The 12,322-nt window shown below is 42.6% G+C and overlaps 2 protein-coding genes across 3 annotated transcripts; both read right to left on the bottom strand.

Annotated features, from left to right (window-relative positions):
• Positions 1-3,621: 3,621 nt before the first annotated feature.
• LOC147456400 (uncharacterized) lies at positions 3,622-7,963 on the bottom strand. Of its 2 annotated transcripts, none has more exons than XM_086514891.1 (10): positions 7,823-7,963; positions 6,498-7,467; positions 6,239-6,394; positions 6,056-6,121; positions 5,903-5,982; positions 5,573-5,808; positions 5,316-5,410; positions 4,959-5,220; positions 4,420-4,483; positions 3,622-4,317 (listed from the first exon to the last, which is right to left on the bottom strand). In XM_086514891.1, exons 1-10 carry the CDS (start codon positions 7,901-7,903, stop codon positions 4,159-4,161), a joined length of 2,169 nt encoding a protein of 722 aa, XP_086371017.1. In that variant the 5' UTR covers positions 7,904-7,963; the 3' UTR covers positions 3,622-4,158. The 2 variants fall into 2 exon arrangements, with proteins under 2 accessions (XP_086371017.1, XP_086371018.1); XM_086514892.1 differs by having other exon boundaries at positions 4,959-5,214.
• Positions 7,923-11,595, bottom strand: LOC147456399 (uncharacterized). Its single transcript, XM_086514893.1, has 3 exons — positions 11,448-11,595; positions 8,355-8,516; positions 7,923-8,059 (listed from the first exon to the last, which is right to left on the bottom strand). The coding sequence occupies exons 1-3, from the start codon at positions 11,593-11,595 to the stop codon at positions 8,043-8,045; spliced, it is 327 nt and encodes a 108-aa protein (XP_086371019.1). The 3' UTR covers positions 7,923-8,042.
• Between the last annotated feature and the right edge of the window lie 727 nt (positions 11,596-12,322).

Raw genomic sequence — 12,322 nt, 5'->3', positions numbered from 1 at the left:
ACGAATTAGCAAGTTAGTAGAGAGGCAAGAACAGACAACAGATGTTGTGAACATAGCCAAAGACAGGTAGTGGAAAAGAGGCAAAGGAAGCTGGGATTGGTTGATGGTATGTCAAAGGTATCGCACATTTTGATGGAGATGTGGTTGGGACATTCCCAATCAACTTAAAGGATGTGAAAGCAAATTGTGGGGGTGGAAGAAACTTCATGAATGTGAAGGAAATCATTCATTATGGACCAAATTCAAGATAAAGGGGAGGTGCGTTTGTCTAAAAGTGATGCTTTTGGAGAGGTTTTGGAAACCTCGAGTATGGCTAACCATGTGTCCAAGTGATGAGTTCTTTTGAAGATGAACAAATCCATGATAATGCCAAGACATATATTGACATGAATAACAATGCATTGGTTGATGAGGTTTCCATGGAGGGGAAAAATCATTTGGATGCTTTTAGTGATGTTTGTGGTATGGATGATACTGACATTGATGATGCTCAATGTTTGACAATTTTTCTAAAATTATAAAATACTTTATACATGATGGGATGGCTATGAAGTTTGATGCCCCTACTTTGGACATGTGCGATAAGAATGAATCTTGGGGCAATAAGGTAGACTCACATGTTGCCATGCCTATGGATATGGAGATGAAGATTTTGAAAGTTGAAGAGATATCCATAGGCATTTTGCCATGCCTATGGATATGGAGATGAAAATTTTAAAAGTTGAAGAGATACCTTAAGAGACGGTCAAAGGTTGCATGCAGCATGTTTTAGATTATCAGTCAAAATATATAGCTTTTCATACTTGAGGATTGATTCTTTTATGCCTATGGTAATAATGATGAAGATTATTTTGTTTGTGCTAGGACCAAGGGGGGATTTTTCTCCAGACAACTTGATGCTTTGTTCTCTACCTTTTGGTCGACGTGGATGCTCTACTAGCTAAGGCCTCTAAGCCCCCTCTAAATCAGGGCCTTTGCAACTAAACTTCTTGATCCAACTCCATGGTAACAATCTCCTCAAATCTCAAATCATTTTTCCTCACTAAAGTAATCAAGAATGAATAGAAAGCGTAATAGCATAATAGTCATGAATAGAAAGCCTTCCAAGGATCCAAAGTTCGCAATTGTATCATATTAGCATGTCATTAAGATGGATGTCTATAGCATAGCTATCACATGCTAACACATACAATGTCAATAAATAGGGAGTCAATGGGACACAGAGATGCATTATAGTGTCAATCACAATGGAGTGAACCTACATAGGAAGATACACCATAAATCAACAATCAACAATTGGTTGCCAAGAATAAAATCAATGCTCAAACCAACTAATCACTTGACGTTTCCTCGATCATATGGGCTTGGAATTCTTCAAAACTCAAGGAGATACTATGCTAGGGTTGTTTAAATTTTTTTGGCAAAATAGTGACTAAATGACAATGTGTATATAAAATGGGTATGACTAGACCAAAGTAACAATAATAAAATAGTGACAGAATGACAATGTATATAAAATGGGTATGACTAGACCAAATTAACTCAATAACTACCAACTTGACATAGTTAACCAACACCTAAAACCATCTATACATGGCTAAAAGAAAGGGATGGTGGCACAAAATTGGTTGTCCTTGATAGTACCTTGGACAAATCTTTGCAATGCAATTTATCGAAGTCCCCAAAGAAATCACTTATCATATTGTATTTCATTTGATACGTCTAGGAAAGAAGAATATAAAAAAACAAACTCTGACAAGTTTTGACACAAACTACAAAAATTTCACCGGTCGCACTTTTTCATTAGTACCAATAAGGTGAAAAAAAAATTGATCCTTTTTTTGTACTGCCAGACCTTGCTTTAAGCCACATGTCCCAAGGTAAGGCTATGATTAAAAAAACTATAATTACCTAATCGACCTCACTATGGCTAACTCGCCCCCCTTTGCATAGCTTCCAAAAACCTCACTACAACCCTTGTAAAAGACTATGCAGACTAGACTCAAAACAAACTGCCATAAAATGTCAAATAGTAAGCAACGTACTAGCGTACAAGGTACTATTTGTAGTCCTACATAAATGGTAGATAAAAATGTGTTGGAAAGCAATGTGCATGTTGTGTGCAAGAAACACTAGTTATTGGAACATGCTCAATTTCATAGAATATGCTATCCTCATAACATATTCCAAATGTCAACCAATGCTCATAGCATATTCCAATGACATCTTTCAAGAATTTTCTAGATACTTCTAACAAGCTCTAGTTATAGATATTTACACATGACAAAACGCTCGCATACATATCCTTGACCTAGGATGCCTACATGCTCCAACAACATTGCACATTACAAATAATATATTTACCTTTGTATGCCTATAACAAGGCCCTAGCTATTGCACAATCATTGTATGAGTTTGTTGAGTGAGAGCAATACATCACTATTACATGTGTTGAGTGAGTGCAATACATTGCTATTGGCCTTAGCTATTGCATCTCTCTCTCTCTCTCTCTCTCTCTCTCTCTCTCTCTCTCTCACACACACACACACACACACACACACACACACACATATCTTGTCTGCATCCTGATTAAATAAGTGTCCCTAGGTCTTCAAACTCCCTAGGTCTTCAAACTCCCGAGTCCTAATCTTATATTGATGCTCAAAGAAATCTCAAACACAACTAGAGGCCGTCATCAGTGCTGTAAAATGCACTAGGCAACCACAAAGCATCAAGCAACGACAGGCAACTCAGAACGACGTTGTAAAACATCAGCCATAAGCTGGCTAGATTGCTAAACATGGGTTGTATACATAAACCATACATTGGCAACACATAACAAACTGCCATAGTAGGCTCATCATACACTCATCAAACTCAATGCTCAAAAGCGTGCAAAAAATTCCTTAAAAGAGCCTTCTTTACACGACAAACGTGTAGCTCTAGACAAAACGAAATGTCTCCGCATGCAATCTTATTGTTGGCATCCATACCCATTGCCAACAACCACGACTACAATGGCTAACGTACTACAGAAGGTGTCAAAACACATGTGAAAACCCTATCCACACTGGTATATCCCACCAGAAGCACCTAATTGGTGCCCAACCACAACACCACTGTTGGCCTCCTCGGTCGGCATGACGGTGCCTTTACGTATTGCTCGCAAATTCTACAACCAGCGTTGTTGACTCTTCAAAGCGCTACCCTTTTAGCGCTCACAATGCTGTCTTCTGTTTCCCAGCGTTTCCTGCTTTTACTTGTTGCTCTATCTCTTATACTTTGCTTTTGCTGGCCTGTTTTGAAACAACCAAGGATACTCTTTCTCAGCGCTACAACGAGGAAAGACGGGGCTACCGCAGATACTGCATGGATTCTAGACTCTCAGTTTTATTGACAAGACGGAATGATTAGCACTCAATAGAGAATGGGGACTCCTACAGAGTAGTTGTGGAGGTTGGTTCAAAAATAGCATGCAACAGTGAATCTTAGTTCACACTCATAGGACTGAGCATTGCCTTTCCTTATACCAAACCACCCTTCTAATGGTTTTGTGTGTGTGTGTGTGTGTGTGTGTGTGTGTGTGTGAGAGAGAGAGAGAGAGAGAGAGAGAGAGAGAGAGAGAGGAACCTTGCTTCTAATGGATTGTAATGTAGGTACAATATCAGCCAAGGCACAAACAGGCCGTATACACTAAAAGGATAATCTTGCCAAAGAAGATGTTACATGGTTACGTAAAAAAAATAAATTTGTTGGTGTCCATGACTACCTTCCATTCCAGGTAGATGTCGCCAATTGATGACTGTTGTGAGAATTGTGGTCAGCAAGGAAACAATCCAGGAATCCTATAAACACTTGATGAATGAACTGAACAGGTGGGAATGAGCGAGCCAAGGTGGCTGACGTCCCCATTATTTTGAAGACCAGCAATCGATCGGGGTCTCCACATCAATGAGAGGTCAAATTGTTAGTCTGTGTGTCTGAAGCCATCGTTGTTTGATCGGTCAGCCAAATCACCATGCACAAACGGTATGTATGGACACTAGTTTACATGGAGGAGAGGATGTACAGATATGTTGGGAGAGGGGCCTAGACATTTCTACACTTTACAGATGCGGCATATGCGCACACAAGAGCATCTCTGAGCTTCTGGCAAGCTTAAAAAACCTTGGTTTCCATAGATTGCTGCTTGGCCTGTTGTGCGGTCCAATAAGAATGCGCTTGTATGACGCGGTCCAGAAGTCCCTGCGGTACTGGCTCTCCCCTACGCTGATGTGGCGCAATGCTTGCTGTGTGCACTAATGTTTTCCATTTATCCTGGCCAGAAGAATGCAATTTAGAAAGTAGGAGACTTTTTGGCACCCACTGGAATAGAGCTGCTCAAATGAACCAGCAGAAGGGCAGTGCCCAAAAACATACCTTCAAATCGACGTATGTCCTATGCTTAGCCTGAGGGAAAGCGTGCAATTTCACGTCACGCCACCTAGAAGAAGAAAGCAAGTTGATCAACCATCTGCATTACATCCTAGCTTCCAAAGGAGTCATCCTTCATAAGCTCAAAATAATCTTAACTTTCGAAGGAGAGGACTTTCATAAACATAATCTTGACAAAAACAAACCAAGCTTATACTAGAAGCGGCATTTGTGTACTCTTCTCATAGAGCTAAGGACATATGTGCGCATGCGTACATACATAGCTATACAGTCTCATTTAACCTAGATGAATCCAGGATAAGCCCAGAGTCACCTTTAAATGGAAGTGCAAGGTACAGACACATGGTAGTCACCTATAGACAACATAACGATCAGCTCCATCATGCATGGTATTGACTAAATACTATGGCATCCTCAATTACCACCACATTGAAATGCATCATGCAGGATGTGCACAATTGGAATCCCGCCTTCAGAAGAAGCAAGCAAAGAACAAAACACATGGGATGCTACTTTTATCTCACCTTCCAGTTCCAAGCTTCTCTACTGCCTGTACTAAAACCTCTACTTCTGAAACACTGAATGGTCGCCTAATTCGGCGCTTGTTGATCCCAATGCTTCCTGCACTCGGACCAAAAGGAACAACAGCCAGTCCGTTGGGGCTATTATTTGCCTGGCCTGAGTGCCGAACAAGAGCACATGATCCCGGTATAACCAAGCCATTGGACTCATGCACCAATCCATCCTCTTTACTTGGACTCACAGTTGTAGATTGCATCTCTGTTCCTGATAAGCATGACAAATCGCTCTTGATTTCTCCATTCAAATTACAGATACAAGCGGAAAAATAGACAAGGCTCCAGTACATTATCCATTTCTACCTGAGCTGTTTGCATCAATCTCAAGCAATCCCTCAGATGGGCCCACATGGTAGCTGCCTGTGTTGATCTCACTTCCTTTTGACACCACTGGATACCTGCCTCAAAAGAAAGTAACACTCTCGCTATGTCTACGATAAGACATAAAAAAACTGATAAATTTCAGTTGATAACAAGATACTTGTTTTAATTTTTCACACACTCGGCACACACATAACTCTGGATGCACATGAACTTAGGTAATATTTATGACTAGCGACCTTGATGACGTCTGGTTGGCATTGTGGGAGAGCACAAGAAATGTGTCGTCGACACCAGCGGATGCAGGAAATGGATTTGGCTCTAACATAAAACCTAAAGAATCCAACTTTCCACCATCTGATATGCCGGCCTCCAGGAGGCTTTCGGTTTCATCTGTGACCTTTTTGCCTTGAAGAAGTACACGCACACAAAGGCCTCCGCCAAGAAGGCTCATTGCAGCATCCATAACAGCTTTCTGTAAACATGTTAATATGCAAGCAAGATTACGAATCCTTTTAGAATGCATTCGGAATTTGTTGAGAGAGAACGTCAGTAGAAATAGTTCTCACCTTAAGATTTGCAACGGTCGCAGACTCTGGTAGTGCTACCATGAGCTCAGGAACCAGGAAAGACTTTATGCTCAGCTTAACTAAACATCAGATTTCCAACAAAGTCAGTTCACTTCTAGAGGATCACTGCATAGATTTGATTATAGCATGTACCGTTAGTGTCATCCTGTTTCGTTGGGCTTGCTGTTATTGGTGAGGACATAACACTGGAGCTCTTCTCTGAAATGCAAAGTTACGACAATGTTAGAGAATTAGACGACCAAAAGTACAGTAGATTTTCAAGAAGACCAACAATGCAAAAGAGGCACTCAGCGAACATGCACAAACACCAATTACCTCTTTCACAATGGATGGGTGACCCATCATCATCTACTAAGATGCCCATAGGTAAATTGTGAGACTGCTCATTGTCATCTTTGGGGAATGGCAATTTGCACATTTTATTTTTAACTTTTCCTGACCGAGACTTTTCATTTTGACTTCTTTCCCCATCTGAACACAACATAGACAGTTAAATAAATAACCGGATCAATTGATCAAAAAATTTCCTTCATCCATGATAAGCGGAAAATGCAATATGGAGTCCTAGACATACCTTCCATTTCATGGCATTTACGTTTAGAGCCTACTCCCAATCCTCTTCTCCTAACTGTGCTGTTTGTGCATCTCCGTGCTTTCATTGCTCGGTTATATGACATACTTGAGGATTTTGTAAGCAAGCTCTTGGGGACTGTTGACTCTGAAGAATTGTCGTCATCATCACCTACTTTCCAACTAGAAATTTCCTCCCTTACTTCTCCCTGTCCATTTTCAAATGCAACTGTAGAGTAGGACTTGGGTTCCAAAGAAAAAGGAGTTTCCTCACTACTGCCTGAGCTAACCAAAAGCGGGCTTTCAATGTCCTGAAAAGGTGCAAGTAAATCAATCTCCTGGCACTGAGGAATACAAAGCTGATCTACAACTCCCTCCTGCTTGTTCCATGAGATGGTCTCCTTCTTGTCTACGGAGTGACCAGGAATTGCGTCTTCATGACAATCTCCCTTTCCCTTTGAGGTGCACTGATCAGATCTAGGTGCAATGGGTTGAGTCTTAGTATGCCAGTTAATTGAAGATACCACAGCTGAACCTTGGCAAGACATCGACCCTGAAGGCTTTCGTTTCCTCGAAGAGTATGCCTTGATGGGTTCTTCCAGAGGCTTCACATCCACATTTTTCCCATGTAAAGGATCTGAATTGTCATGAAGGCAGAAATTTGCACCCGAAGGCTCATAGCACTTGTCTGACCTGTTCCGTAAATCCTTACTGGCTTCAGTGGCCTCTTCTTCCTTTGCCTTAATTGCAGTCTCTGACCCTTTTGCATGGCAAGATCGCATGCCACTGGCAAGGACACTTGATGCACTCATCTTAGGAGCCTTGAGATCAACAAGCGATCTTGATGCCAAGGCTTCCCCATCCTGCTCTTGTAAGAGCTGGCCTGCCACTGTGGCTAACAACTCAAAGAAGCACATCTCCTTAGGAAGATCACTTGCTTCCAATGATTTGCGCATAGTGTGATCGCCTCTTCCCTGATAAGTAAAACCGACAAGCATGCCAACAATAAGCAGTCTGTTGCAAGCTGGTAAAGAAAGAAAAAATAGCGCACTAATTATTCTGGTGCCTATGGTCATGTCCAAATTTTCCTGCCAAAATCGTACTCCCTTTGGAAGCTTGTACCATTAGGTTATTTTCAGGCACTCACACTCCATGGCCAACCTAGGTGAGAAATATCACATCCACACAGGAAATGAGGCAACAGCTAGCCATCTTAAAGACTACAAAGAGAGCGAGTCTCATGCAAAATACTCTATGACACATCAAATGCAGGCAGAAAAATGCAAGAACCGTGCCATAGACTAGTGCACAAGTATAGTGGAGCCATACCCGTGAGGAGCGTGTAGCTTTCGGGAAGCAGCCGTCATAGCCAGGGAACCCAAAGCCAAAGTTTCTGCTTCGTGCCTCCATGACTTGTGATCACACCACATCAAACACCTGCCATTCTGGATTAGGCCCTCACGATCTCACAATGGCCTTCGCTTTCAGAATTGCACACCCACTATCCGTGCACTGCAATCATGCATTGCGCTTCATTGTGCAATGAAGATCATGCCTTGTAAGAGCCTGCATGTAAGATCCATCATATATGAGGTCCAATTTGTATCATATAAGGTCATTGTCGAATCAAATTGACATGGGCTCTAGCATAATCAGGCCAAAATTCAAATGCAGAGAATCCTCTGCAGGGCAGATCATCTACTTATTAGAAGGAAAGAAAAAATTCCACACAAGCGTTGGAAAATCTTAAGTGAAATCAATCCCATGATGGCAATTGGAGGCAATGTGTGAATAATAAGCAAAGAGCACAGTAAGTTAAAGGTGATCTTTTCAGAGAGAAAAGGTAGATCTGCAAGCAAACCTGGAAATTCCGTTTGCTGAGGCGATCCAAGCAGCAAAAGCTGTAGAATTTGCAGAATTGTCTTCGCAGGGGAGGTAGAATTGGAGCGATGAAGGATATACAGATCGGAGAGTTGCAGAGGGAGGGGAGGGGAGGGGAGGGGAAGGGGCAAGAAGAAGGCAACTGCAAGCAAAGGAGGTTGAGGGTAGAAGAGGGGGTTGGGGTTTAGTGGGGGGAGGGAGAAAACTTCAAGAAGAAGCAGGACAGAAGGGAGAAATGGGCAAGATGAAGAGGATGATGATAAAGGGTAGGTGGTGGTAAACAGAATTTAACTCGCATACGCTTGGCATTACACACACACACAGTCACTCTCTTCTCTCACACACACACACGCACACGCACGCACGCCAGGGGGTTATGGCTTCCTGAGGGAGAGGTTTTTGAGTTTGTTCGGCAAGCAAAAGAAGAGGAAGGAGAAACCGATCAACAAGAAACTCCGGAAATTTTTCAATATCCGCAACAATTAAACCCCTATTTTTATGAAGCTATGAAAAATAGGTTAATTATTTCTGATTTCCGAGAAAAAGCACTTTGAATTGTGGGTCCTTCCATATCATTTGCTTAGCGCGTAGATTGGCCCTTCTACCAATATGGCTGGGTTCAGACTAGGCTGGAGGAAGAAAGGCTTTCCGCAGGTTATTGTCGCCTCGTCTGAACATTGTTGGAGGAGGAAGAGCGAAAAAGAGGGAAGAAAAATGGTGGGCCCGGTGGAATATGATACCTGCCTGCAGCAAATCGGCTTTTGGCACCCACCTTAAACGCCCCTGTGCGAAGCATCTCCGCCGCAACGTCTGAACCGGGCCTATGAAATGAATTGAAATCGTTTAGAGCCTTGCTTTAAGCCAAAGCCGTCGAGCGCACCGTACATGCAATAGAGGTGTTTCGGATGAGCAAGGGTTTACTCCAACCTACCAATAGAAACGGCATTCGCACGTAAGGGCAAGTGTCAATTGTGATCAAGCTTTTAAACTCCGCCCAAGCAAGCGTAGTTACCAAACTGTGCTGGTGAAGGAGACATGGCTAGTAAGCTGGGGGGGGGGGGGGGGGGGGGGGGGGGTGGTGTTTCAATAGCACACGAACTCGTAGTCAATAATTATGGGTGTTGTGTTATTGGCTAAGCGGGGGTTTGTTGCTAATGGCAACCCCCTCTCGTGTGAAACGCTTCGTATACTCCAATTGGGTGTGCCTTTGCGTTGCATGAGTATGTGGGTTCAAAGCTCACGCACTCACATCCATGAAGGAAAATACTAATGCGTTCACAATTACTACTAGTATGGCTCTCTCTCTCTCTCTCTCTCTCTCTCTCTCTCTCTCTCTCTCCCCTTCTTGGCACCTTTCTCTCTCTATAGCTACGTGTGCTCTCCTCTATAACATTGGAGTTGTAGGGCACACCAACCAGTTGAAGGAGGTTGCGACACGTGTCAGGGGAGGGGACCGGAATCCCTCCCCCTTTAATAATAGTATAGATTGCAATATTAATCTTCTTCCTTTGCTTAAAATCCTCAATTGCAGCGGGACGAAAGAAAAGATTGGCTTTAACTATGAAAAAAAGTCATGTAACCATGTAACCTGTGCAAAAATGCCCAACCGCCTAGCATTGTCCTCCACAGTTTTTGCTTTGTGGTTGTAGTAGTGTGCTCATGTCTTAGGCTTTACAAAAGAGATGTAAATGAGATGTGGTTTTACAAAATGGTCAAGTAGTATTCTTATACTTAACGATTAGCTAGCCACGATCGGACCATGTCATTCAAACTCCTATTACGCCAATTAATGACGTGTTGTGATGACAACATTGTTGATGATGCTCGAAGAAATTGCTCTTTGGTTCGGGTTGAATTACAAACGTCTAAATCGGTCAATGGTTTTGCCAACATGGTTAGTACATAACTATAAAGAGAACTCTCGAAGATTTGCCTTGACAAATCAGCAATCTTTCTAGCCCTGAGTTGCCAAGAACGATCTCTTTTTGGACGGGAAGGTGTTCGAGAGCCAAGCTCTGCTCATCGTAACACAAATCGTGAGATTTTGTTACTTCAAACATATTTGGAAGGCAAGGAACGGTTGGATCTTCGAGAACTTCATGAAAATAGCTAAGTTCACATCGATAATCTAAGAAAGCGGGAGGACGATCATCACCATTGGAAAACAGATGAACTTTGAGGAGTGGCAAAGGACCATGGGTGCTGCTTTGATGGACTTATGGTCCTAAGAGTGTAGATAATTCTGGCCTCTCGTAGTCCAAAGAAAACTAGTGACAAAAGCGTCTGCCTTCGGTTTTTGGGTGCATAATCCTTGTCGTTCTTCTTGTGTACTTTTTTGGTGTATGAGGGGAGCGATCGGACGTGCCCTACCTGCTTCCGAAAACTACCTGATTTCGAAAACAAAACAAAACTGGTATGGGTAAAAGAGTGGCTCGTCCATTGTCATGCGGTGGCCCCTATTTAACTCATGTGTCTATGATCCTGTAAAGATATCGTGGCACCGTTGTGAGTTTTTTAAAAAAAGATTTGCCTTTGCAAAAACTAAAAGCTTTAGGAGTCTGTGACCTCTCTTGAAGTAGCCAAGTGGCCAAGAAGAAATGAACTGGCGCCAAGTGGCCAGGAAAGATATTGGCAATAATTGAAAAAATCGAAAATAACTCAAGTAAAACTGGAAAAAAGCTCGAAGTAATAAATGTCAATTAACTGTCAAACTATTTTGCCGGCTGAATAAAATATTTGCAGTTAGACAAATTCAAATACTCAATCAAGAAATAATAAAGAGTTATCCATCCTGTAAAATTGGGACTTAAATTTTTTTTTTTTCAAAAAGCTTTGAGGAACGTGGACTCGATCAAGAGGGAGGAAGTCACCGGGAGCTGCCTGTTGTGGCCGGTTCCTCTCAAAACTTGCACTGTCACGTCATTGGTGGATCGCCTCCACGTCACAAAAGCACAGCATTACCCACTACACGTGGGAAGTCAGCTTTCTTCGCTTTCGCTAAATGAAAATGGGTGCCACATGAGCACCACTGCCCGGTCCCTCCGGTTTCCCCGGCCTATCCTGCCTAGCTGACACGTGTCTTTCATCTCCAGGCTTCCCTTGCTCTTTTCTCCAGGCTCCCCAAGGCTTATCTCCCGTCCTGCCGGGGACCCCAATTCTTTTCTGCCACGTGTCGCACTTTTGCCACGTGCTTGCCCCACATTAGTGTACACATCCCCCATCTGACTTTGTGCTTCCACGTAAGCAGGCGTCTTTTTATGTTTTTCCCCGTATTTCCTTTCCTTGCAAAAGGGCTTTTGTACACACGCACACGCACTCTCTCTTCCCTTCTCCGAGGGCTTTTTGCTTCTGATGAATTCTCTGATGTCTCTCGCCCTTTTTGAGAACACTTTTCAAACTCTCTCTAGGCCTATTGCCCTTTGAGAACTTTTGACCTCTAGGCTCGCTCTCTCTCTCTCTCTCTCTCTCTCACACACACACATGTCACAAACAATATGTCACACCACGTGTGGACAAAAACAAGGTCTAGTTCTCACTAAGATCATACACATGATGGAAAAAAATTTTAAGGCTCGGTTCCAGTGTTCACGAAAAACCGACCTTTAGTGTATTTTTAAAGGACGAAAATTGAAAATTCTCGGTTAGTTTTGAGGGCCGCTTTGAAGGAAATCGGCTAAATTTTGAGGATTTCACTTTAAAAACCAATAAAAACCGGCTAGATTTCTCTAAAAACCAGTAGATTTTCAAAGCTCTCCTTTTTTCCATTGGTAATTTTTTTTGGTAAACACTACTCGGTTCAGACGAGCCTATCAACAATCTCGTCTCTTTGTACATGCCTCCGTGTTGTCTGCTCACAAGAAGCGGAGGCAACAAGTAATGTAAAGTGACGACTTGGGAAGTCAACACATTGACAACACCGTAGCGTTGGGGTTGAGCTGCACAATTTGT

Source organism: Adiantum capillus-veneris, chromosome 6, assembly GCF_014529385.1.
Source record: "Adiantum capillus-veneris isolate H3 chromosome 6, ASM1452938v2, whole genome shotgun sequence".
Classification (NCBI taxonomy): domain Eukaryota; kingdom Viridiplantae; phylum Streptophyta; class Polypodiopsida; order Polypodiales; family Pteridaceae; genus Adiantum; species Adiantum capillus-veneris.
Note: the sequence above shows the minus strand (reverse complement) of the source record. Positions and strands in the feature narration are given on the sequence as shown.

Bases quoted from the DNA above. Each gene is read 5' to 3' on its own strand.
- LOC147456400 (XM_086514891.1), bottom strand. From the start codon at position 7,903: ATGGAGGCACGAAGCAGAAACTTTGGCTTTGGGTTCCCTGGCTATGAC. The intron at 6,122-6,238 runs GTAATTGGTGTT...TTTGCATTTCAG, and splicing joins ACCCATCCATTGTGAAAGAG to AGAAGAGCTCCAGTGTTATG. The intron at 5,983-6,055 runs GTACATGCTATA...TCTGATGTTTAG, and splicing joins GAAACAGGATGACACTAACG to TTAAGCTGAGCATAAAGTCT.
- LOC147456399 (XM_086514893.1), bottom strand. From the start codon at position 11,595: ATGGGGGATGTGTACACTAATGTGGGGCAAGCACGTGGCAAAAGTGCG. The intron at 8,517-11,447 runs GTCAGCTAGGCA...CTTTGCTTGCAG, and splicing joins CCTGGAGATGAAAGACACGT to TTGCCTTCTTCTTGCCCCTT.